Below are 26,468 nucleotides of genomic sequence, written 5' to 3'. Positions count from 1 at the left end.
TGTGGAGATGCCAGCGTTGGACTAGGGTAAACACAGTAAGAAGTAATGAGACAGGAACAATTAATGATCTCAAAGTAAAGGATATTCTAGGCCAGAGTGACCACAATATGACACATTTCACATTCACATTCAGTTTGAGGGGACAAACTTGGGTTTGAAACTAATATCATAAACTTAAATTAAGGCAATTATAAAGGAATGAAGGCAGCAAAGAAAGACTGAAACTATTAAAGATGGAGAAATTAGGATATGAGAGTTAACTAGCAAAAGCTTCTACAAGTTTATGAGAAAGGAAGATGTAAAAGCAGATCACCACAGATGCTAGAATCTGAAACAAACACAGAAAATGCTGGAAAATCTCAGGTCTGACAACATCTGTGGGGAGAGAGAACAGAGCTGATGTTTCGATTCTGGATGACCCTTTGTCAGAGCTAAAGACAATAGAAAATAAGATGAGATTTATACTGTTGTGATGAGGAGGTTGTGTGGGGAGTGGGAGGCGGGAGGCTGTAGGGGCTGAGTAGAGAGCCAGTAGTTGGTGGCGATGAGAGAGATTGACAAAAACGTCATGGCCAAATAGACAAAGGGAATGTAAATGGAGTGATCATGGCTAGGAAGGGTGATAATAGCTGCACGTTAAGATATCAAAATGTGTAAATGGCTGAAGTAAGAACAAGGGTAAGCAGGGTGCCAAAGGACAACCTGCAACAGGTTGGCCCTAGTGCAGTGGAGTTAGGGGAAAGTGTTACAAGGGAAACACTGGAAAGTGAGATTTTAAAAATTGAGAAATGAAAATAAATTTTAAAAGTAAATAAAATATACGTTGATGGAAATGGGGTGAAGGTGGAGGAGAGAGTTTGCAGTCTGAAGTTGTTGAACTTGATGTTCAGTCAGGAAGGTTGTCAAATGCCTATTTGGAAGGTATTGTTCCTCCAGTTCGCGCTGAGCTTCACTGGAATATTGCAGAAGGCCAAGAATGGACATGTGGACAGGAGAGCATGGTGATGTGTTAAAATGGCCAGCGACGGGAAGGCCTGTATCCTGCTGCAGATGGATGCAAGGTGTTCTGCAAAGCAAAGGTCTGCGTTTGGTCTCTCCGATGTAGAGTAGACTGCATTGGGGGCATGAAAGCAGTAGACCAGAGCAAAGGAGATGCGCATGCAGTGCTGCTTCACCTGAAAAGAGTGCTTCGGCCCTTGGGTGATGAGCGGGGAGGAGGTAAAAGGGCAAATTTTGCACCTTCTGTGATTGCATGGGAAGGCACAGTTGGAAGGGGTTGCGGTATTGGGTGTGATGAAGGAGTGGACCATAGTTTACTGGGCAACACCTGGCCAAAGGAAGAGAATTGCTAAATTAAACATTGGTTCTTGAGGATCAGATTGGAGTAATAATAATGGGAAACTAAGAAATGGCAGCGTATTTGAATAAATATATTATATCAGTCTTCACAGTAGAAGACACAAAAACCTTCTCAAGAGTAGTAGAAAATAAAGTGCAAAAAAGAGGGAGGACCTTTCTAAGATTTGTTCATGAGATGTTGGTGCCACTGGCCAGGACAGCACTTATTGCCAATCTCTAATTGCCCTTATGAAGGTGATGCTGTGCTGCCCTCTTGAACTGCTATAGTGCATGTGCTGTGTGAACACCCACAGTGCTGCGAGAGAGTTCCAGGATTTTGACCCAGTGACAATGAAGGAATGACAATATAGTTCCAAGCTAGGATACTTGGAGGGGAACATAGGTGGTGTCCCCATGCATCTGCTGCCCTTGAAGTGGTAGAGGTTGTTGGTTTTGAAGGTGCTAGAAGTTGTTGCAGTGCATCTTGTAGATCTTGCATCTTGTACACAGTGTGCATCAGTGATGGAGGGAGGAAACGTTGACGGTGGTGGAAGAGATGCCAGTTGAACAAGCTGCCTTTGTTCTGCATGGTATTGAACTTTTGAAGGTTGTTGGAGCTGCACTGTTCCAGGCAAGTGGAGAGCATTCCATCACACTCCTGATTTTGATGGTTGACAAGCTTTGTTGGAGTCTGGAGGTGAGGTACTCACCGCAGAATCCCCACCTTTTGACCTGCTTGTGTGCCATAGTATTTATGTGGCTGGTCCTGATGAATGTCAGGTCAATGGTAACCCTCTTGGATGTTGATAGTGGGGGATTCAGGGATGGAATGCTATTGAATGTCAAGATGAGATGGTTAGATTCTCTCTTGGTCATTTCCTGTCACTTATGTGGCGCAAATGTTACTTGCCACTTGCAAGCCCAAGCTTGAATATTACAAAGGACAAAGAACAACCCAGCACGGGAAACAGGCCCTTCGGCCCAATGAGCCCGCGCCGCCGCATCCTCCTACACCTGTTCTACCCTGTGCGTCTACGAGTGGAACCCCTAACTTAGCCAGATTCAGGGGAGAATAGTGTCAATTTGGTAAACCAATCAGCCTAAGAGCTCATCTTCGGGGTGTGGGAGGAAACCGGAGCGCCCAGAGGAAACCCATGCAACCACAGGGAGAATGCGCAAACTCCCACAGACACAGGCCCAAATCCATGTATCTGCACAGTTAGCAGTGCTAGTCACTGAGCTGTTGTGGCGCCCGTCTACCGGTCCAGGATCAAGCACACACACCGACACGAAGTACGAGGCCACTCCTGGAACCTCCAAGAGCAGCCCACGCACGACCCACCGTGTGCATGCCCCTCGTTTGACAACAAGGTGGACCTCCACCTGCGGAATAAAAAGACAAAAGCGTTAACGTTTCCGGTGTCTCCCGAGGATCTGACCCTATTTAATACCCCCTACCATAACCCTCCATCCCCGTTTCGCTCATGTGTCTATCTAAGTAAACCTTAAACGAGTCCAACGTTCCTGCCTCCACCACCCTACTCGGTAGCGCATTCCATACCCCCACAACCCTCTGCGTGAAGAACCTTCCTCTCACATCCAAATTATACTTCTCCCCCCTCACCCTTAGATCATGACCTCTCGTAATTGTACCCAGTCTAGGGAGCAGTCTCTCACTATTGACTCTATCTATTCCCTTCAGTATCATATACCTCTATCATGTCTCCCCTCAATCTCCGTCTTTCCAAGGAGAAAAGTCCCAGTTTCTCCAACCTTTCCTCGTAACTCAGTCCCTCCATGCCAGGCAACATCCTGGTAAACCTCCTCTGCACCCTCTCCAGAGTCTCCACGTCCAAGTCTTGTTGTACACAGATTGCTTCAGTATCTGAGAACTCGAATGGTGCTGATTATTGTGCAATCATCCATCAACATCCCCACTTCTGACCTTACAATGGAAAGAACGTCATTGATGAAACAGCTGAAGTTGGTTGAATACTATCCTGAGGAACTCCTGAAGCGATGTCCCAGGACTGAAATAATTGAAATCCAACAAACACAACTCACCTTCCTTTGTGCTGGGTACAGCTCTAATCAGTGGAGAGTTTGCTCCTTGATTCCTGTTAACTTTCATTTTGTTAGGGCTCTTTGATACCACACTCAGTCAAATGCTTGATGATGAGGGTAATCACTCTTGTCTCACCTTTTGAGTTCAGCTCTTTTGTTCATTTTTTGACCAAAGCTACAATGGGGTCAGGTGCTGATTGGCCCTGGCAGAACCTAAACTGAGAATTTGTGAGCAGATTATTGTTGAGCAAGTGTAGCTTGATAGCACTAACGATGACATTTTCTATCACTTTGCTGTGATCGTGAACAGACTGATGGGGTGGTAATTGGCTGGGCTGCATTTTGTGGACAGGACATCCCTGGACAAATGTCCACATTGCTGGATAAATGCCTTTGCAGTAGCTACACTGGAACAGCTTGACTAATGGCACGGTTAGTTCGGAGCACAAGTCTTCAGTACTATTGCCAGAATGTTGTCGGGGTCCATTGTCTTTGCAGTATCCAATGACTTCAGCTAATTCTTGATATCATATGGAATGAAATGAATTGGCTGGAGACTATTGATCTAGTGGCCGTGGTTGCAGGGAAACATGGTTGCAGGGTGACTGGGACTGGGAACTGAATATCCTGGTGTATCAGACATTTAGGAAGGATAAACAGGAGGAAAAAGGAGGTGGGTAGCTCTGTTAATAAAGGATAATATCAGGTCGATAGTAAGAGAAGATATAGGGTTCAAAGAGCAAAACATGGAATCGTTGTGGGTGGAGATAAGGAACAGTAAGGGGAGAAAGTCGCTGGTGGGTGTGGTCTATAATTTTGAGGTGGGGTGGGCTATAAACAAGCAAATAATTGATGCGTGCAGAAACGGAACGGTGATAATTATGGGGGATTTTAACCTGCATGTTGATTGGTTGACTCCAGTCGGACATGGTGGGCTTGAGGAAGAGTTCTTGGAATGCTGTCGGGATAGTTTCCTTGAACAGTATGTAACGGAACCTACGAGGGAGGTACTGTGTTACGAGGCAGGTAGAATTAGGGATCTTCTTGTGAGGGATCCTCTTGGGATGAGTGATCATAGTATGGTTGAATTTCTGATGCAGATGGAGGATGAGAAAGTAGGGTCCCAAATCAGTGTCCTCTGTTTGAACAGAGTGGAGTATGATAAGATGAAGGCGGAATTGGCAAATGTAGATTGGGGGCGCAGATTGGTTGGTAGGACAGCTGAGGAACAGTGGAAGATTTTTAAGGAGATCTTTTTTGGTACTCAGCAGAAATATATTCCGATGGTAAAGAAGGACTGTAAGAAAAGGGATAGCTAGCTGTGGTTATTGAAGGAAATAAAGGAGAGTATTAAATTAAAAGCCGATGCGTACAGAGCATCTAACAGGAAGCAGAGAGTTGGAATCAATGGGTGCTTTTCTGGTTGGCAGTTGGTGACTAGTGGAGTGCAGCAGGGATCGGTGCTGGGGCCTCAACTGTTTACCATTTACATAGATGATCTGGAGGAGAGGGCTGAATGTAGGGTAACAAAATTTGCTGCTGACATGAAGATGAGTGGAAAAGCGAATTATGTGGAGAGCGCGGAAAGTCTACAGAGAGGTCTGGATAGGCTGAGTGAGTGGGCGAGGACCTGGCAGATGGAATATAAAGTCAGCAAATGTGAGGTTATCCACTTTAGTAGAAATAATAGTAGGAGAGATTATTATTTAAAGGGTGAAAAGCTGCAGCATGCTACAGTGCAGAGGGACCTGGGGGTCCTTGTGCACGAATCGCAAAACTCAGTCTGCAAGTGCAGCAGGTGATCAAGAAGGCAAATGGAATGTTGGCCTTTATAGTGAGGGGGATAGAATATAAAAGCAGGGAGGTCTTGCTGCAACTGTACAGGGCACTGGTGAGGCCGTAACTGGAGTACTGTGTGCAATTTTGGTCCCCTTATTTGCGAAAGGATATATTGGCCTTGGAGGGAGTACAGAGAAGGTTCACCAGGCTGATACCAGAGATGAGGGAGTTAGCTTATAAAGAGAGATTGAATAGACTGGGCCTGTACTCGTTAGAGTTTAGAAGGCTGAGGGAGGATCTTATAGAGACATATAAGATAATGAAGGGGCTAGATAGGGTAGAGGTAGAGAGAGTCTTCCTGCTTAAAAAAGAAAACAGAATTAGACGGCACAGTCTCAAAATAAGGGGGGTGTAGTTTAGAACAGAGTTGGGGAGGAGCTTCTTCACTCAAAGGGTGGTGAATCTCTGGAATTCTGTGCCATTGAAGTGGTGGAGGCTACCTCGCTGAATATATTTAAGTCACGGGTAGATAAATTTCTGATAGACAAGGGGATTAAGGGTTATGGGGAGGAGGCGGGAAAGTGGAATGATCCACTTCAGATCAGCCATGATCTTATTGAATGGCGAGGCAGGCTTGAGGGGCTAGATGGCCTACTCCTGTTCCTGTTTCTTATGTTTTTATGTTCTTATGTACTATTGGCTGGATCTGTGATGCTATGGACTTTGGGAGGAAGCTGAGATAGATACTAAATCCGACTCACTTCTGGCTGAAGATTGCTTGAGCCCTGTCTTTAGTACTGATGTGCTGAGTTCGCACATTTGAGGATGTGGACATTTGTGGAGCCTCCTTCACCAGTTAATTATTTAATTGTCCACTACCATTCACGTCTGGATGTGGCAGGATTGTATAACTTAGACTTGATTCATTGGTTGTGGGATCTCTTGGCTCTATCTATTTATTGTATGCAGTTTTTGTTGTTTGCCATGCAAGTATTCTGAATTTTAACTTCATCTGATTGTTACCTGTGACAGGGCTATGCCCCTTTATTTTTGGAAGTACTTTTCAGCTTATAGAAAATTTGAAATGAGAAGTAATAATCTATTTAAAAACACAAGACCATCTTCCAAGGTACAGATGAAAAACCAAGCAATCAATATGAAGAGAAGGAAAGTTTATATTATTTGGCGAGCCATCTAAATACGTCATTATCTAAGGAAGAGATGTTGAAATGCAAAGTGCTTGTTATTGAAACAGACTATCATGTTGCTCTCATCATTACTCTCTATCACTCTCTTTATTGAATTAAAAAAGTTTGAGTCAAGGAAGGAGAATCCCCTCCATGTCTATTGAAGACACCTTAGCTCAGGCTTAAGGGCTGAGGTATTCAAGTTTGACCACTAGGTTCCTATGTTTGAAGAAGAAGAGATAGAGGCTTTCTTCATCCCTTTCAAAAGGGTAATGCAGCAGTTAAAATGGCCAACCCAACACTGATCCCTGCTGTTGCAGTTTATAAAGTTTAGTTATTAGTGTCACAAGTAGGCTTACGTTACTATTTCAATGTAGTTACTGTGAAAATCCCCTAGTTGCCACACTCCAGTGCCTGTTCAGGTGTACTGAGGGAAAATTTAGCATGGCCAATGCACCTAACCAGCACATCTTTCAGACTGTGGGAGGAGCTGGAGCACCCAGAGGAATCCCACGCAGACATGAGGAGAACATGCAGACTCTGTACAGACAGTGACCCAAACTGGGAATTGAATCCAGTTCCCTTATGCTGTGAGGCAGGGATGCTAACCACTATGCCATCATGCCGTCCCATGTCACCACAAGCTGACAGGAAAAGCTCATGAGTTTTACTCTCTCTTGTCTGAGAAAAGTGCAATAAGCTATGAGACAACAAAACAGGCTATTTTAAATGCATACCCGTTAGTGCCAGAGGCATACTATCTGAAATTCCATTCTCTCTGGAAATGGTCTAAGCAGGTGTAAGGACAGATTAGGGACAGTCAGCATGGCTTTGTGAGTGGAAAATCGTGTCTCACAAATCTGATCGAGTTTTTTGAAGGGGTAATCAAGAAAGTAGATGACGGGAGTGTAGTTGATATTGTCTGCGTGGACTTTAGCAAGGCCTTTGACAAGGTACTCCATGGTAGGTTCTTGCATAATGTTACATCTCATGGGATCCAGGTGAGGTATCTAAATGGATATAAAATTGGCTTCTTGACAAAAGTCAGAGGGTGGTTGTAGAGAGTTGTTTTTCAAACTGGAGGCCTGTGACCAGCAGTGTGACTCGGGGATCAGTGCTGGGCCCACTTTTATTTGTAATTTATATTAATGATTTGCATAAGAATATAGGTAGCTTGCAGATGACACCAAGATTGGTGGCATAGTGGGCAATGAAGAAAGTTGTCTTGAGTTGCAATGGGATCTTGATCAATTGGGCCAGTGGGTTGACGAATGGCAGATGGAGTTTAATTTAGACTAATGCGAGGTGATGCATTTTTGCAGATTGAACCAGGGCAGGACTTGCTCAGTTAATGGTAGAGCATTGGGGAGAGTTACAGAACAAAGAGATCTAGGGCTACTTGAAAGTGGAGTCACAGGTGGACAGAGTGGCGAAGAAGGCATTCAGCATGCTTGGTTTCATCAGTTAGAACATTGAATACAGGAGTTGGTACATCTTGTTGAAGTTGTACAAGACATTGGTAAGGCCACACTTGGAATACTGTGTGCAATTCTGGTCACCCTATTATAGAAAGGATATTATAAAACTAGGAAGAGTACAGAATAGATTTACTAGGATGCTACCAGGACTTGATGGTTTGAATTATAAGGAGAGACTAAATAAATTGGGACTTTTCTCTCTGGAGCATAGGAGGCTGAGGGGTGACCTTATAGAGATCTATAAAATAATGAGGGACATAGACAAGGTAGATAGTCAATATCTTTTCCCAAAGGTAGGGGAGATTAAAACTACAGGGCATAGGTTTAAGTTGAGAGGGGAGAAATACAAAAGTGTCCAGAGGGGCACTTTTTTAATACAGAGGGTGGTGAGCGTCTGGAACAAGCTGCCAGAGATGATGGTAGAGGCGGGTACAATTTTATCTTTTAAAAAGCATTTAGATAGTTACATGGGTACAATGGCTATAGAGGGATATGGGCCAAATGCGGACAATTGGGATTAGCTTAGGGGTTTTAAAAAAAAGGATGGCATGGACAAATTGGTCATGATGTGGAGATGCTGGCATTGGACTGGGGCAAACACAGTAAGAAACCTGGGGACAACACCAGGTTTAAGTCCAACCGATTTATTTGATAGTAAACTCACAAGCTTTCGGGATTTGTCCCTTTGTCAGGTGAATGGAGAGCTCTGGCCTCAGACAGAGCATATAACTGCACAGACAGTTTACAGATTACTGATTAGAATGTGAATCTTTACAACTAACCTGCTATTCAAGTCTTAAAGAGGCCGACAATGTGAGTGGAAAGGGCATTAAGTACAGGTTAAAGAGATGTGTATTGTCTCCAGACAGTACAGTAAGTGAAGTTTTGCAAACCCAGGCAAGTCATAGGGGTTACAGATGGTGCGACATGAACCCAAGATCAGTGTTGAGACCGTCCTCATGTGTGCGGAACTTGGCTATCAGTCTCTGCTCAGTGACTCAGCGCTGTCGTGTGTCATGTAGGCCACCTTGGAGAATGCTTACCCGAAGGTCAGAGGCCGAATGCCCGTGACCGCTGAAGTGTTCGCCAACAGGAAGGGAACAGCATTGCCTGGTGATTGTCTAGCAATGTTCATTCATCCGTTGTCGTAGCGTCTGCATGGTCTCCCCAATGTACCATACTTCGGGACATTCTTTCCTGCAGCGTATTAGGTAGTAAAAAGTCTGACAACACCAGGTTTTAGTCCAACCTATTTATTTGATAATATACTCGCAAGCTTTCGGGTTAGCCCCTTCGTCAGGGGTCACCTGACGAAGGGGCTAACCCGAAAGCTTGCGAGTATATTATCAAATAAATAGGTTGGACTAAAACCTGGTGTTGTCAGACTTTTTACTGTGTTTACGCCAGTCCAACGCCGGCATACCCACATCATGCGTATTAGGTAAACAATGTTGGCCGAGTTGCAAGCATATGTACCATGTACCTGGTGGATGGTATTCTCACGTGTAATGATGTCATCCATGGCCTCTGATGTTCGGGTAAGCATTCTCCAAGGAGGCCTTCACGACACACAACAGCTCAGAGTTGCTGAGCGGAGACTGATAGCCAAGTTCCGCACACGAGGACGATCTCAACAGGGATCATGTTGCACTGTCTGTAATCCCCATGACTTGCCTGGGTTTGCAAAACCTCACTGTACCGTCTGGAGACAATACACATCTCTTTAACCTATGATCAGTGCTCTTTCCACTCACATTGTTGGCCTCTTTAAGACTTGAATAGCAGGTTAGTTGTAAAGACTCGCATTCTAATCAGTAACCTGTAAACTGTCTGTGCTGTTATATGCTCTGTCTGATGCAAGAACTCTCCATTCACCTGATGAAGGGACAAACCCCGAAAGCTTGTGAGTTTACTATCAAATAAATCGGTTGGACTTAAACATGGTGTTGTCAGACTTCTTACCATGGACAAATTGGGCCAAAGAACCTGTTTCCATGCTGTAAATCTCTATGACTCTAGGTATACCTGGCATTTGAATGGCTTAATAGCTTACTTTTGACCAGTGAGCACAGTGCTTAAAAATAAGATCACTGATGAAGATCTTCGTACAATAATTCTCTTTGTGGAATTCAAAAACTCTAGAGCCTTACTGATACTGTCTTTTCCTCTTTGGGAGTTAACAGGGCTTAGGCAGGCAACAACTCCAGCTAATGGTTATGAACGTATTCACAAATCCTTACCCCAAAGGATACCCTTTCCTAGTAAAACCAAACAACTGAGAAGGATAAAAAGATGGGAGAATGATAGGAAATTGATCATCCCTGGGAAAGAAGGGACAACTGGAAACATAGTGGACCCTCCTTAATTCGGAATTGATGGTGCTGAGAAGAGCGGTAAGGCCAAAAAGCCTGTATGTTTTAACTGCCAGTAGGCAGGACACCTCTGTGCTGATTGCCAGAGGTTATGTAAAAAGCCTAAGGGATTTATTGGGGCACCCGAATCCTGCACAAAAAATGAAAGTCAGGTTGTGACTTTAACTGATGCAGCAAACCTCTGTAGATGCACTACCTAAAGTGCAAGTGAATTTAAAGAAAATCTGAGAGTTGCAAGGCTTTTGTATCAAAAGGAAGAGTGGCCACATTTCCCCAGAGCAAGGCAGGTAAACCTGTAGAGATACAGGGGCCAGCTATACTCTGTTGCTGCGAAAAGGCAGGACCTTTCCACCAGAGTGCAGTCAGTGCTAAGGTGTTCATAAAAGGTTATTGAAAGAGGGTATGTTCTCATCCCCTTCTACTTGGAGTGCAACCTTGTGTTAGAACTGGTGACCATCAGAGTCATCCCCAGTTTGCCAGTGGATGGTGTCGGTTACTCCTTGGTAATGACCTGATATATCACTTATGATCCTGATCCCCATAGAAGCCAAATAAAGTCAGGGAGACAAAACAATTGCAGGAGAAAGTCAAGGAAAATGCCAGGCACTATGTGCACCCAGTCTATGAAAAAACAAACTGCATTAGAAGACACATACATTCATAGAGCAATACAGCATGGAAACAGGCCCTTCAGCCCAACCAGTCCATGCCAACCATGGTGCCCTCCCACTAGTCCTAATTGATTGTTATTGGTCCATATTCCTTGAATCCTTTCCTATCCATCCATTTACTTGTACAAATACTTTTTAAATATTGCTATTGAACCTGCCTCAGCCACTTTCTCTGGCAGCTAATTCTATATATGTACCACCTTCTGCATGTGGAAGTTGCCTTTCAGCTCTCTTCTAAATCTTCACCCTCTCACCTTAAATCTACCCTTTAGTTTTCAATTCCCCTATCCTGGGAAAAAAACTGTGTGTTCATCCTATTTATGTCCCTTGTGATTTCATACACCTTAATAAGGTCACGCCTCATTCACCTACGTTCCAAGGAATAAAGCCTTAGCATGGCCAACTGCTCCCTACAACTGAGGAGCACTAATCCACGTAAATCATCTTTGCACTCTTTCCAGTTTATCAATGTCTTTTCTATAACAGGGTGACTAAAACTGTACACAGTACTCTAAGTGTGGCCTCACCAATGACTTATAGAACTGTAACATAATGTCCCAGTTCCTATACTGAGTGCCCTGACTGATGAAGGCCAGTGTGCGAAATGCATGCTTCACCACTCAGTCCACCTGTGATGCCGCTTTCAACAAACTATCTGATCACTTGCACTCCTAGCTCCCTCTGTTTCTCAACACGCCCCAGGGCCCTACCATTCACTATAAGTCTAACCTGGTATGACTTTCCAAATGTTACGCTTCTCATGTATCTGTATTGAAATCTCGACCCACTTCCCTAACTGATCACGATCCCCCTGTAATTTTTGATAATCTTCTTTGCTATTAACGATACCTCTTAATTTAATATCATCTGTAAACTTGCTAACCATGCCTTGTACATTCACATCCAAATCATAATGAATAATAAGGGTCCCAACACTGACTCCTGAGGCACGCCACTAATCACGGGTCTCCATTCGAGAAACAACCTTTGACCATTGCCTTCTGCTTCCTACCATTGAGCCAATTTTGAACCCAATTTGCTCACTCTCCCTGGATCACATTTGACCTAACTTTTCAGACTAACCTGCCATGCAGGAACTTGTCAAAGACCTTGCTAAAATCCTAAACAACATCTACTTCCATCTTCTTGGTTAGCTCTTCGAAAAACTCTAAAAATTCATCAGACGTGAAGTGGCACTGTAGGTCGGTGACTCTAAGACCTTTTCAGGAGGCTAGAGCATCCCAAGGAAATAAGTAGGTCTCCTTGGTTGCAGCCAACTTCTTTAGTTGTTAAAAACCTTTGCTCAGAAGCCCAAACTGAAGCGGAGACAGGCAATCCCGGAATGCTGCTACATTCAAAATGAAATGGTGATGAGGAAGTGGAGACCCCTCACAACCTGCAAGCAAAAAATGGACAGTGATCCACCAGACAGTGGTGCTGCTGAGATACCATGGGGAAATATTACGGCTAGCAAACATGTTGGCATACCAAAAAACTTGAGCACCAGCCAGAATTTTTACTGGCCACACCTCCACAAGGATGTAGTAAAGTTTTTCAGAATCTGTCAGAGTAGAGGGAAAACCCCCAACTTACAACAAACAATGAACCTATTATTCCCAAGGTAGTAATGAACTGTGTGGCACCCTGCCCAAAATGGAAGGGGCTCCCAGTACATCCTTAGCATCATGATGTGGTTACCCGTTTTTCAAAGACTGTTTGCCTGAAAACCATATGTGCCGAAACAAAGATGGGTGAAATTAACATAATTCTTTCGCCAGTTTGGACTGCTCACCGAGATCTAGTTGGGTCAGGGCTGAAATTGCCTGTCCAAGAAAGTCATGGGCAATCTGGGCATGACCCAGCTGAAGTAAAATGTACAATTTGTTTCCGAACTTGGTCCATCCAGGAACCAAAACTTATGAAGACTTGACAAAGATCCTTGAAGAACATTATTCTCCAAAGTGATTGATCGTCATGGAATAGTTCAGGTTTCACCGAAGGAAACAAGTGGAAGGTAAAAGCATTTCTCAATTTGTGGCAACCTTCAAAAGCTTGGCACAACATTGTGAGTTTGGCAAGGCATTAGAAGATTCTCTTCACAATCATCTAGTTTGTAGTCTTCAAAATGAGGCTATCCAAATATTGCATACTGAGCATGCTTTGAATTTAAAGACAGCAATAGAAATCACATTTTCATACTTACCTTCACCTATTAAGCAGATTCCATCAACTAGGTTTGCTAATATTCTTTATTCTTTGCTTGTAGGTCATTTGCCTTGACAGCTTCTTAAGTTTAATGATCCTGGGATGGGGAAGGTGATGGCTATAGTACTGAAAGGAATGAGAGCTGGAATGCATTGTTTGCATCCTGATTAGAAATGATATGTGTCAAGCCAGTTGAGTTGACCATCCAAGTTTGGTGTCTATTGTAGAGAATTCGAGTGATCACTCCTCCTAGCCTGTGTGGAAGAGTTCTTGAAAACTACATGAAGAAAATCCTGGTATAATCTGGATGAAAGAATTAGGACGTGATTATTTTTGGTGGCTGAGTCTGTTTGCTCAGATTGAAGAAAAAATGGAACATTGTCAATCCTGTGTATGAATGAGAAATACAACGTTGCTGTCTCCTTTATATCCTTGGGCTTGGCCAAAAATACCTTGGCAATGATTACATGTAGATTTCGCTGGTCCATTTGAGGCTTACATATTTTTAGTCATAACTGATGCATTCTCGAAGTGGCCAGAAGTTATCATGAGATCTACTACGTCTGAACAAACCATTGAAAAATTTGATGAAAAATTTTTGCAAGATTTGTAAATCAGAACAAATTGTTAGCGATAATTGTTCACAATTTACTTCAAGATTTTACGGATTATCTGAAAGTAAATGTTATTCAGCATAAAAATCCACGCCTTGTCATCCATCAACCAATGGATTCGATGAAAGATTCATACAATCCTTGAAACATTCTTTAAAAGCTTCAAAAGAGCAAGGTTCATTATTATATCATGTGACTAGCTTTTTGTCATCTTATAGAAACACTGCTCAAGCAACTATCCAAAATTCATCTGAATTGCTAACTTTAAAGAAAGAGAGAGGTGAGAATTATGTTAAATTTGTTATTACCTCCAGAAACCCCAGAGATAGTACAGCGTCAACAACAACCTCAAATTGCTAGATGAGAGGTGAGGGTAAAAGCAATGCTCATTACAACAAGGGGATCAAGTGTTAGTGTATAATTATGCCATGAGTGAGAAATGGGTAACAATCATAGTCTGCACATTTGCCCTACATCTGTGTGGATTTCTTCCAGATGTTTCCGGTTTCCTCCCACACTCCAGAGATGTTCGGGTTAGGTTGATTGGTCATTTAAATTGTCCTTTAGTGTCAGAGGAATTGATAGGATAAATACATGGAGTTACAGGGATTGGGTCTGGGTGTGATTGTTGTTGGTGCAGGCTCATTGGATTGAATGGCCTCCTCTGCACTGCAAGGATTCTATGATTCCATGATTCTGTAATTTAAGTAGCTGCATGATTGCTTTAAGAGCTGGTCACATGATTTGATGTTATTGGGGTGTTTCACAGGCTTCTGCCTTGGTTTCATTTTCTACTGTGTCGGCAACAGCTTCTACAATAAACCTTGTGCAAACCACATCTTTTTCTTCAAAACCCACAACCTGTAACACAGATAGAACATTGCAATTATAAAGCAGGACCTTGAACATAATCGCCGGATGATTGCCTGAGATATGTGCAAATCAGCATAGTATGCTCTCGAGCAGGAGAATTAACATGTGGCTACAGGGCTGTTGTGGGAAAGAGCTGTTGCTTTTCATGATATATTGACATCAATTCTGGGACAAGAGCTGATAGACTTGGCTCCTCTTCCTAAAGTGGAATGGTTATAGAGAGCATATTTCCTCTAGTGGGGAAGAGCATAACTAGAGGCCATCCATCAAGAAATCCAAAGCCAAAATGAGGTACGAATGTGGAACTCTCTACCATGGGACGTGGTTGAAGCAATTCAGTGATGTATTGAAGGAGAAGTTAGTCAAATGAGGGAGAAGAGAAAATAGGGTTATAATAATAGATTTAAATGAGGTTAGATGGGAGGAGGCTAGAATGGAACATGAACACTGGCGTGGACTGTTTGGGCTGAGTGGTCTGTTTCCCTGCCATATATCCTATGTAATCCTTTGTAGTAACTACAACGAATGATTGATTGACTTTGGTTAGACTACATCAATTACCTAATGTCAGGCCTGAATACAGGTGCTATGGCCGGACACAAGAACACAGAAAATAGGAGCAGGAGTACACCATGTGGCCCATTGAGCCTGTTTTCTTTTCAGTACTGTAATTCTAATCAAAAAGGCTAATTTAAATTAAGTCTAATCATGGTCCCCACATCCAAGCTAACAAGATAAGACATTTCATCCCACCATGAGTTCAATCAAACAAGGTCCAAGCTGACAGGATGAGGCATTACACCCCCCTCCGGGGCTGATCTAATGCTTCATCTTTCCACCAGTCAATTCCATCATAGTTGATATTGGGTTTCAACTCCTTTTCTGCCAGCTCCTTGTGTCCCTTGATTTTCTGAGAGACTAAAAATCTGTCCATCTAGGTCCTTTCTATAGTCAATGATGGAGCATCCACAATCCTTGGAGTAGAGAACTCCAAAAATTTCCAGCCTTTTGAGTGAAGTAATTTCTGCTCTTCAGTCCTAAATGATCAATCTCAATTTCCTGAAATTATGGTCCTGTGTTCTAGATTCTTTGAGGCTTTAATGAAGGCTCATATTGCTGATGAAAATGTCTCGATTTATAAGGCCGTGCAGCAGTTCACATGCCGTTCCTATTAAGGAGTTCATGTTCAGAATGTAAGGCCTGTCTGTCACTTGGACAAATTTTGCTGTCTTAGTTAAGGAAAGCTGGCAGTTGATAAATCCAATTGCTCACTTAGTGGCTGTGTTTGTTCTGTTTGGGGATAAGTGAAGTATTTTTGCCTTTGGATTATATTTGGACTTAATTTGAGGCAATGCTACCATCATCATTTATGTGTCTCTGGATGTTCAAGCAATTTTTCTAACTTCAAAAGCAAAATTCTGAGAATACTGGAAATCTGAAATATCATCAGAAAATGGTGGAAGTACTTCACAAGTTAGGCAGCAACTGTGGAGACAGTAAGAAACCATTCATATTTTAAGTTGATGATCCTCATCAGAACTATTCTGATGGGACATAAACATGAAATGTTAGCTTGTTTGTCTCTTGATGCTGCCTCGCCTGATTCCGCCCCTTCTGTGGTTGTTTGCTTATTGTTTGATCATGAGTCTGTGATTTGGCATTTCAAGATGTTGAAATGTATTTAATCGATGTACCTTAAAGCAATTAAATCTGACTATGAATGGGTGCTTTATTAAAGCTATAGTGTTGAGAGTTAAATTGCTAGATAGCATTTTTGTGTTTCCAATCAGTTTCCATTGCTGTCTTGGTTCCTCACAACCATTCACTGATGTCATAGGCTGAATCTCTTTACAATTGTTTGATTCAGGATTTTACATGGGGAAGCTGCTGATACAAAAATTAATGCGTATGTGATATAAAGACAGGTTTTTGAACTTTACAAGCACTAAAATTTTATCAAACTTAACAATGTTGGGTAGCTTCAAGGTTCAACTTGGAAATCATTTTTATTTTGCATCAGGCTTAACAAAAGAATGGGTCACTGATATTCTGTTGGGATAACTATTTTCACGGAGTTGTATGAATGAGTCTCTCTCTTTCTCTCTCTCTCTTTCTCTCTCTCTCTTTCACATACTTTCTTTCACCCACTCTCCCACCTTATACCCTACAAAGCTCTGCTGCCAGTACTCTTTCACACACAGATTTTAGCTCAAGCCCTTCACTGTCTGTTCTGCTCACTTATAACTCTTGGCCTTCATGGCTTCACCTCTCCCCTTTTGTTCACCTCACCTCTTTGATTCAGCTATACTAGTTCCACCACCATCCCGCCCCTGCCCCCGCCACCACTCGAGCATTGCATTTATTTCTCTGACTTTGGCCTTTTGTAGAACTCCCCCTTCTTTTAGATCCTTTTGAAATTGCTGTTTTGGCTGAGGTTTTAATTATCTCAGGTAACTGGTGTCCTATCCTTTTTGACTACTCCTCTGTGAAGCCATTTGGGACACTTCCTACATAAAAAGCGCCACGTAAAGGCAAATTGTTGTGTTGAGACTTAGTCAGTTTATACATTAATAATGAACTCTTATTTTAATTTATTAATGCTTGCAGTATACTTATTAATACTGAGAAATGATCTTTATGATAAAGAGTAGACATCCCTGAACTGGAATGTCAGAAGGGAATAGAGAGTATCCTTGACTTGTGTTGTATAATGAGTTCAATTTACTTGAATGGACATCATGGCATGTGATCAGCAGATTCCATAGAGAAACTCAGCAAAACAAAGTTTGCCTGAAAGGATGCAGATAAGTCACAGTTAGCTGCACATAACCTAAAGTTGACGATGAAATATTTTCTAATGAATACTGTATAGTAAATGTGAACTCTTTGCAGATTCTCTTTTGTTTTAAATGTGTTGTTTCTCCACAGGCTACTTCACACACATTTTAGTGGATGATGCTTCTCGAGCAATTGAGTGTGAAACCATCATGGCCCTTGGGTTGGCTGATAAAACTACGAGAATAGTCCTGGCTGGAGATCCTATGCAGGTATATCAAATTGCAAAATATTTTGTTTTAATATTGACAGTTTGTTCCACTGAAATAAGTCATTGTTTAGAAATGGTTCATCATGAGTGGCTGGTGTATCTGATTCCCGATTAAATCTAGTCGCAGTTCAGTCATTTCTCAAATTTAAGGTAGCACTTCTCAGTGTAAGTTGAATTATTTTATTTGCTTATACCTTTCTGTATTAGCACTATGCTAGTGCAATGATTGGTGCAGAGATATAGTAAATATTTCACAAATGCTGCAATTAAAATAGTGTCCGACTTTGTTTTTCCTGAATATTTGTAGAAATACATATATCTGCTGTTTTCAAACATCAGTTTAATGCCAATTACGGTGCTTTCTGAACATAAAATCTTTCTTCCCTAAACCTGAATTACAAGTGCCAAACATTTAATTCTAAAAGGCCTTGGTGGACTCATTATTAGATGTTAATGTAGATGATGTTTAAAATCATGAATACAGTTGGACATGTTTATTTTGTGTACCATCAATATGCCTGTCTGTGGTAAGAAGGCTTGTACAGGGGATGGGTCACAGAGGGGTTCACGATGGGGGTGGATGTGCATGTTGGGGATTGGCCAGGGCATCCATTGGTAGAGACCTGGTGCCCTAATGCCAATGGCCTTTGTTATGGGGGGTGGAGGGGGGGTGGTGGTGACTACTGCCAATGAGGTGGGGGGGGGGGGGGGGGCAGGGGGTGCAGGTCTCCTGGTTAACTGACAGATTGGGGGAGCCCTGCGGAATGGTACCCGAATGCTCTGAAGATGACTTTAGATCTTTACCCTCCCCCCACCTCCCCACCCCACTCTCCCCGAAACGATGCAAAGCTCCCAGTTGTCAAACAAAGATGACCGAGTGCTGGGAGATGCAATGTGGAGCTCTGGAAAAGACTGGTGTGGACAACTCCATTTTCTTGCCATTATTACATTTTGGGCAGGATTTTCCAGCTGCACTTGCCCCAAGACCGAAAATCCCACCTGAGATCAATGGATTCCCATGGTGGGTGGCATGGGAAAATTCTGCCCTTAAAATCTTTGGGAGGAAATTTTGCCCTATGGTTTTTAGATTTAGCAAGTTAATGAGGTGACAATTCAGAAATCTTCCATGACGATGGAATGCAGAAATCAGTTTTCAAGAGGTGGGGAATGTGGTGGTGATGCAGGAGCAAGATTTAGGATCTTTCTGGATGCATAAGTAAAGATTGATCAAATTATCTATCTTGTGTTATACTGATCTACTGATCCTGTGACCATTTTTTAAAATCAAATGACGCTACTAGACAGTTTGGTTCAAGTCAACTGAACATGATTAGACTCAATTAAAGACACAATCTAGGTGCTTTTATATCGTGAGATCTTTGCTAGTGTCAGTGCTTTTAGCAAGCCTCTCAGGCCTGTTGTATCACCAAATATTGGCAGTTTTTACCCCTGTTTTACAGCAGACTTAAATAACACTGCCATTTTGGGAATGCAGCACAAATCTAAGTGTCCATTAGTGTTGAACTGATCCTGCGGAATCTTGCCATTTTTAGCTTTGAAATACTTGGAGAAAATCTAAAATATTCAATTTTAAATGACATTGCTTTTAATGTTATAATGTAATAAAAAATGTTTTTTGTCTGGGCACCACAGTTTATTAAGAATGTAAAGGCTTGAGAGAGCTCCAGAGAAGGTTTGCGAGAGTGATTCCAGGGATGAGAGACTTCAATTACATAGATTGGAGAAACTGAGGTTACTTTCCTTTAAAGTAGAGGACATTGAGAGAGATTTGACAGAGGTGTTCAAACTCATAAAAGGAAGAGAGTAGAAAGGGGAAACTCTCCCCATTTGCAATAAGATTGAGAACCAGAGGACAACTGAAAAGGAAAATGGTGACAGGAGGAATTTATTACGCCATGAGCTGTTACAAACTGGAATGCACTGCATAAATGTGGTGGAAACAAAATAAATAATGCCTTTCAAAAGAGTTTTGATGAGCAACAGAAGAGGAAAGAAAATTGCTATGCTGAGGGAAAAGATTGAGAGAATGGGACTGGCAGAGTTGATAGTATTGTATGTGCATCATGAAAACCTCCATTGGGATAATATATACAATAAGAAGGGAACAATACAAGTTAGGCAAAGAAATTCCCTCGAGTCAGTAATTTCCTCTTTCAGAGATTTAAAAAAGAAAATGGGTTTCCTCTCTTGGCTGAGTTTAGTTATCTGGTTGACAGGTGGACCAAACTGATCAGGAGAGCTTCTGGTTCTATTTCTGGACTATGCTGGATTCAGCAGATAATTGTAGAGTAGCAAGTCAGACTCAATTTATTTGAGTTTAGGAATATAAAACTGGCTGAGCTCCCTATGTCAGTAAACATTGCTGGGAAAAGTTATATAAAAGCAGAAAATGCTGGAAATATGCAGCAGGTCTGTCTGCCTTTGTGGACAGAGAAACAGAGTTAATAGTTTTGATTTACATTTAATCAGAAAAGCTGGAGTTGGGTGAGGGGAGAATGTGGTTTATCTGAGATCCTCATTCCATACTTGCGTTCCTGGCAATAGCTTGCATGTTTATTATCAAAGCTTATGCAAAAGTCTTGGCCATTTCCTTGAGCTTTTGGAGAATGGCAGGTAACTGTGGAACTTCAGCCAGAAAATAGTCAGTGGATTCAAGAATCCAGCTCCTTTTTGGTCTGCTTATCCTAATGGATGTTATTCCTGGTTTATAATATTTTTATTGGCTGAAGTTCTGCCACCACGTTTTTACCGTGTTTGAAAGTTTCTGTGACAAATATCCAGTATTATATAACATTCTGTAATTAATATTGTAACTTTTTCATTGGTAGATTAAGAAGTAAATTGTCTATTACCTTTCTAATGCTGCAGCAGGACAATTCCTTCTAAAAGTGCAACAAAAAAATATAATTAAGGAACCTTGCACTTCAATTCCCTGGCATCTTTAACTGGAGCATGGTCTAGTAGTGCGATCTAATTTCTCTGCAGCTTTGTAAATCATATTAGAAAATCAGAAAAGCTACTTGGATTGCTGATTGGAAACTGAAAATGTAGAGAGGTGGTCAGATAAAAAATACAGATTCTCCTGATGTGGATTGCAAAAGATCAAATGTTATGATTTTGTATTGCTCATGTATGTGGAAGAGGTTTATTCAAATGCGGAGCATTGGTAACATAATGGAGATGCTATGATGGCAGTTATTTAGCATAACAGTGTGAGGGAGCTGAATGAACATAGTTGAAACAACATGCTTACTGCTCCAAATCCACTTATTGAACCATGTCATCCCTTTGCATAAATGACTATCTCTGCTGATTATCAACTTCATCGCACTGTTTTGTTTCACCTTATGTGGCGTATGCAATGGATGAAAATGAGCTGCTTTCAAAGTAAAAAAGAAAGCTCATTTGTTGGTTTAGATTAATCCTGCATGTACGAAATGTGGAATGAAATATTTGTAATGAAAAGATTGAGATACAGTGATAGTTGGAATTTCTGTTTCATTTTAGGGGAGAGAGTACAGAACATCACTGACTCTGCTATAGGTGTTTTTTTAAAAAATTGCCACCTAGTGTTTAAAAACTAATCACTACTCCCGCTCAGACCAACCTAAATAAGCCCTTAAGTTGTTAACCAAAGTCACTGGAGACATGTCTCAGCCCACACACACATTTTACCTTCAGCTAAATAGATTCAATTTTAACTATGTAGTCTTGCAAAGAACACATCTTGGCTGTGGGTAGAAAATGTAATGAGAGATTTTGGTTTCTTTTGAGCTCTAATAAACCCACAGACTAGTCCTACTACACCATTAATATCCTTAGTCTTGGCAATTCTAGCATTCGTCACTCACTTTCCCAAGAATATCAGCTCTGAGTCCCTTTTTGTTCATTGATGGTTAGTATCTCACCCCCAACCTGCTCCCCATCAGAGAAACAACCCCTGTGTCTTTTAACCTTCCACTGAATCTTAATCCATTCCACTGGTGGCACATTGACCGCTGACCAAGTCGTGTAGTCCTCAGAAATGTCTGCCATCTCACAAATGATACCTTTAGTATCCAACAAAATGAATCTGATATCTTTGGCTCAGAAACTAGACTCCTTCTCCCCCTCACATTAACCCCCTCACCTGATTCCACTTCACCCACACAAATGATGGCAGCAGTGTGGCTTTTGTCAAGTCGAATCTATAAGCAAAATGCTGCTGATAGTGGAAATGGTTCTGATGAAAGATCATGACCTGAAATGTTAACTCTGTTCCTCTTTCCACAAATGCTGCTGAGCATTTCCAGCATTTTCTGCATTTATTTTGTCAAGCCTAAACAGTGTTGCAATTCCCTGGGCACTATTTTTCATTCACTCTGCTCTTTCACCTTTTGCTTCAAATCCTTTTCATTTCCTGCCCTCAAATTCCAATTTAGTTTCTTCTTAATCAGATTGATGCCAAGGATGAGAAACTTCCTTTGAGGGAAGACTGGAGATACTGGGATGTTCCACCTGAGGCAGAAAAGATTAAGAGGAATTATAGCAAGTTTTTATAGGCCAACCAGTGAAAGACTGTTATGGTGTGGTGATACGGTGGCAAAAGTTGATCAATTTTAAGAGTGGCCTTGTAAGTGGAGAGGTAAGAGGTTAGGCAAAATTTCTGCATAGTGATATTGGAGTTTGGAACACTTTCTTAGAAAGTGTTTGAGACAGATAAATGCATCCTTTAAGAGAAAACAGCTAAGTAGGCACCAAGTAGGCTAAGTTGACACAGGCCTCTGGGGTAAGAGTGAAACAGTGGCATTACATTTCGTTTGCTCCAGCAAAAAGTTGATACCAACAATGGAGTGTAGGACAACCTTCTCTGCTGTGAATGTCTATGGTTCTGTTGCTTATCATTAAGATGTAATTTCCTATCTTCTCCGTCTTATCACAGTTTCTCGTCTTCTCTCAAATGAAATCCTTTCAGTTTCCCTTTTGCCAACTGATATTGCTCAGACATTTTACTGAGTGACAAGAAGGCAGATATACCCACAAAGGTAGAGGAGAGCACTGCAGTTGGTGTTGTTGTTTACATGGACTTTAGCAAGGCTTTTAACAAGGTACCACAGGATAGGTTGTTGCATAAGGTTAAATCTCATGGGATCCGGGGTGAGGTAGCTAAATGGATACAAAATTGGTTTCTTGACTGAAGACAGAGTTGTTTTTCAAACTGGAGGTTTGTGACCAGCGGTTTGTCTAAGGGATCAGTGCTGGGTCCACCGTTATTTGTCGTTTATATTAATGATTTGGATGAGAATATAGCAAGCATGGTTAGTAAGTTTACAGATGATACCAAGATTAGTCCATAATGGACAGTGAAGAAGATTATCTTGGATTGCAGCGGGATTTTGATCAATTGGACCAGTGCGCTGATGAATGGTAGTTGGAGTTTAATTTAGATATATGCAAGATGATGCATGTCGGTTGATTGAACCAGGGCAGGACTTAGTCAGTTAATGGTAAGGCGTTGGGGAGAGTTACAGAGCAGAGATCTAGGGGTACATGTTCATAGTTCCTTGAAAGTGGAGTCACAGTGGTGAAGAAGGCATTCACTATGCTTGGTTTCATTGGTCAGAACACTGAATATAAGAGTTGGGGCGTCTTGTTGAAGTTGTACAAGGCATTGGTAAGGCAACACTTGGAATACTGTGTACAATTTTGGTCACCCTATTACAGAAAGGATATTATTAAACTAGAAAGAGTACAGAAAAGATTTACTAGGATGCTACCGGGACTTGATGGATTGAGTTATAAGGAGAGGCTGGATCGACTGGCACTTTTTTCTCTGGAGCGTAGAAGGTTGAGGGGTGATCTTATAGAAGTCTATGAAATAATGAGGGGCATAGATAGTCAGTATCTTTTCCCAAAGGCAGAGCAGTCTAAAACTAGAGGGAACAGGTTTAAGATGAGAGGGGAGAATTACAAAAGTGTCCAGAGAGGCAACTTTTTCGCACAAAATACGTTGAGTGTCTGGAACAAGCTGTCAGAGGTAGTAGTAGGGGTGGGTACATTTTTGGCTTTTAAAAAGCATTTAGACAGATACAGGGGTAAGATGGGTATAGAGGGATGTGGGCCAAATGCAGGCAATTGGGACTAACTTAGGGGTTTTAAAGGGCGGCATGGATAAGTTGGGCCAAAGGGCCTGTTTCCACGCCATAAACCTCTAGACTCTATGACAAATATTTTGGATTCTTTGTTGATCTGTTTAACTGATAGAGCATGGCTGAAACATGTCTGAAGTTTCCTGACCCTACCCACTCCACCTCACCATCCCAGACACTTGAGATTAACTGCCTCTGGATTACTTCCATGTCAACTGAGGAATTTAAGAACTACTCCATTCATGATCTTAAGAATCAGAATCACGGAAGTGTTGCAGTACAGAAGCAGGCCATTCAGCCCACGTGTCTGCACACCTAGGCTGGATCAAGCTGTCTGCAACTTTTATGTTCTGTCAGATCCAGACAGACTTAGAAAGGAACTTTAGACTTTTTTCTTACTCATCAGCAAAACTGTTTATTTTCACCTCTGCAACTGTGCTTGCTTCTGCTCCTACCATTTTACCACGGTGACTGAAACCGACATTCACCAATTTGCAACCTTTCAGATTGCTCTCCTTCAAGCATCCTGACCGTCATCCATCATTAACTCCAAATTGTCCAAAGGTCCTGCCAACCTATCATCCCCTTTTGCACTGACCTACTTGAGAACAGTACAGCACAGGAACAGACCCACCAAGTTTGTCCAACACAGATGCCTCTCTCATCTAATTTTTTTTAAACCTCTACGTGGTTCATATCCCTCTATTTCCTCCCTATTCATGAATCCATCCAGATGCCTCTTGAACATTGTTATAGAATCTGTTTCTACCACCTTCTTCCAGGCATTCACCACCGTCTGTGTGAAAAACTTTCTCCTTACACCTCTCTTAAACTTTCTCCCCCTCACTCTCAACCTATGCCCCCAAGTAACTGACCCTTCGACCTTGGGAAAAAGACTCTGACTGTCCACTCTATCCAAGCCTATTGTAATCTTGTAAACCTCAATCAGGTCCCCCCTCATCCTCCGACAATCCAAGTTTGTTCAACCTTTTTTCATAATCCATATCCTCCAAACCAGGCAACATCTTGGTAAATGTCTTCTGTACATTTTCCAGTGAATCAACATCCTTCTGGGACTGTAACAACCAAAATTGTACATAATACTCCAAATGTGGCTTAACCAAAGTCTTGTACAGCTGCAACATGATTTTCCAATTCCTATACCTAATGCCCTGACTAATAAAGGCCAGCATGCCATACACCTCCTTGACCACCTTGTCCACCTGAGTTGCCATCTTCAGAGAACTGTGGACCTGCATACTTAGATCCCTCTGTTATTTTTAATATTTCTAAGGGCTCTACCATTTACTGTAAACTTTCCTTCTGCAATGGACCTTCCAAACCTCACATTTGTCTGGGTTAAATTCCATCTGCCATTTTTCAGCTGAAGCTTCCAGCTGATTTATATCCTGCTGTATCCTTGGACAATCCTATTCGCCATCTGCTACTCCCCCAATTTTTGTATCATCTGCAAATTTACTAATCAGACTACCTCCATTTTCCTCCAAATTGTGTTACAAACAATAGAGGTCCCAGCACTGATCCTTGTGGAACACCACTTGTCGCAGACCTCCAGTTAGAAAAGTACCCTCCCACTGCTGCTCTCTGCTTTCTATGCCCAAGCCAGTTTTGAATCTATCTTACCAGCACACCTCGGATCCCACATGATTTCACCTTCTGTATCAGCCTGCCATAAGGAACCTTATAGAAGGCTTTACTAAGGTCCATACATGCAACATCCACTGCCCTGCCCTGGTCAATTTTTGGTATCACTTCGTCAAAGAATTCAAACAAGTCTGTGAGACATGACCTCCCTTTCACAAAACCATGATGCCTATCGCTAGTAAGCCTGTTCTCTTCCAGATGTGAGTACATCCTGTGTCTAAGAATCTTCTCCAGTAATTTTCCCACCACTGATGTAAGGCTCACAGGCCTGTAATTTCCCAGATTGTCTCTTCTGCCCTTTTTAAATAGAGGAGCAATGTTAGCTACTCTCCAATCCTCTGGTACCTTGCCCTTGGCTAAAGAGGATACAAAGATTTTGGCCAAGGCCTCAGCAATTTCTTCCCTCGCCTTTCTCAGAATTCTGGGATAGACCCTATCTAACCTTGGAGGCTTGTCTACCTTTAATGTTTTTCACACCTCTGTTTTTATCTTAATATGTCCTAGAATGTCAACATTCTCCTTTGTACACTTATCATTCACCACATCCTCCTCCTTTGTGAATACTGATGTAAAGTACTCACTAAGGACTTCTCCCACTTCATTTGCTCTCTGTTCCTCAGAGGACCCGCTCAAAAATCCTCATACTTTGATATTCCATCAAGCTTCACAACCACTGCTCTGCAGTCTGCTCGAGTCTTACTTTCTGATCCTTCTGGGTTCCATGACATTTCTCCTTGTGACATTTTTCCATCCTTATCTTAGCTGATTCCAAATTTGGAGAAGCTTACTATATTTTCTCCTTTCATAAGAAGAGAACATTCTTAGTTGAGGGAAGTGTAAATTTTATATGACAGAAATAGAACTGAAAATAAATATTGATTAAGTTGTTGATGGCTATATAAAAGTAATGCTAACAATTATTTGTAAAATGGGTATAAATTGTGAACTGTTTAAAAACTTGCGCTATTCTAATACATACTTGGTAATTGTCTATTTTGATGTATTAGGAGGGAGAGACTAAAAATCT

The 26,468-nt window shown here is 41.8% G+C and overlaps 1 protein-coding gene across 2 annotated transcripts in view; it reads left to right on the top strand.

Annotated features, from left to right (window-relative positions):
- Positions 1-26,468, top strand: part of LOC145354910 (ATP-dependent RNA helicase with zinc finger domain-like) — a 377,450-nt gene that overhangs the window by 103,221 nt on the left and 247,761 nt on the right. For both annotated transcript variants that reach the window (XM_080206535.1, XM_080206534.1), the window contains one exon: positions 17,510-17,628. In XM_080206535.1, coding sequence (XP_080062661.1) covers positions 17,510-17,628 — 119 coding nt within the window. The remainder of the gene's footprint in view (positions 1-17,509; positions 17,629-26,468) is intronic.

This window comes from Carcharhinus amblyrhynchos, chromosome 18 (assembly GCF_965287045.1).
Source record: "Carcharhinus amblyrhynchos chromosome 18, sCarAmb.v2.hapA, whole genome shotgun sequence".
Taxonomy (NCBI): domain Eukaryota; kingdom Metazoa; phylum Chordata; class Chondrichthyes; order Carcharhiniformes; family Carcharhinidae; genus Carcharhinus; species Carcharhinus amblyrhynchos.
The sequence above is the reverse complement of the archived record's forward strand: the minus strand, read 5'-3'. Positions and strand labels throughout refer to the sequence as shown.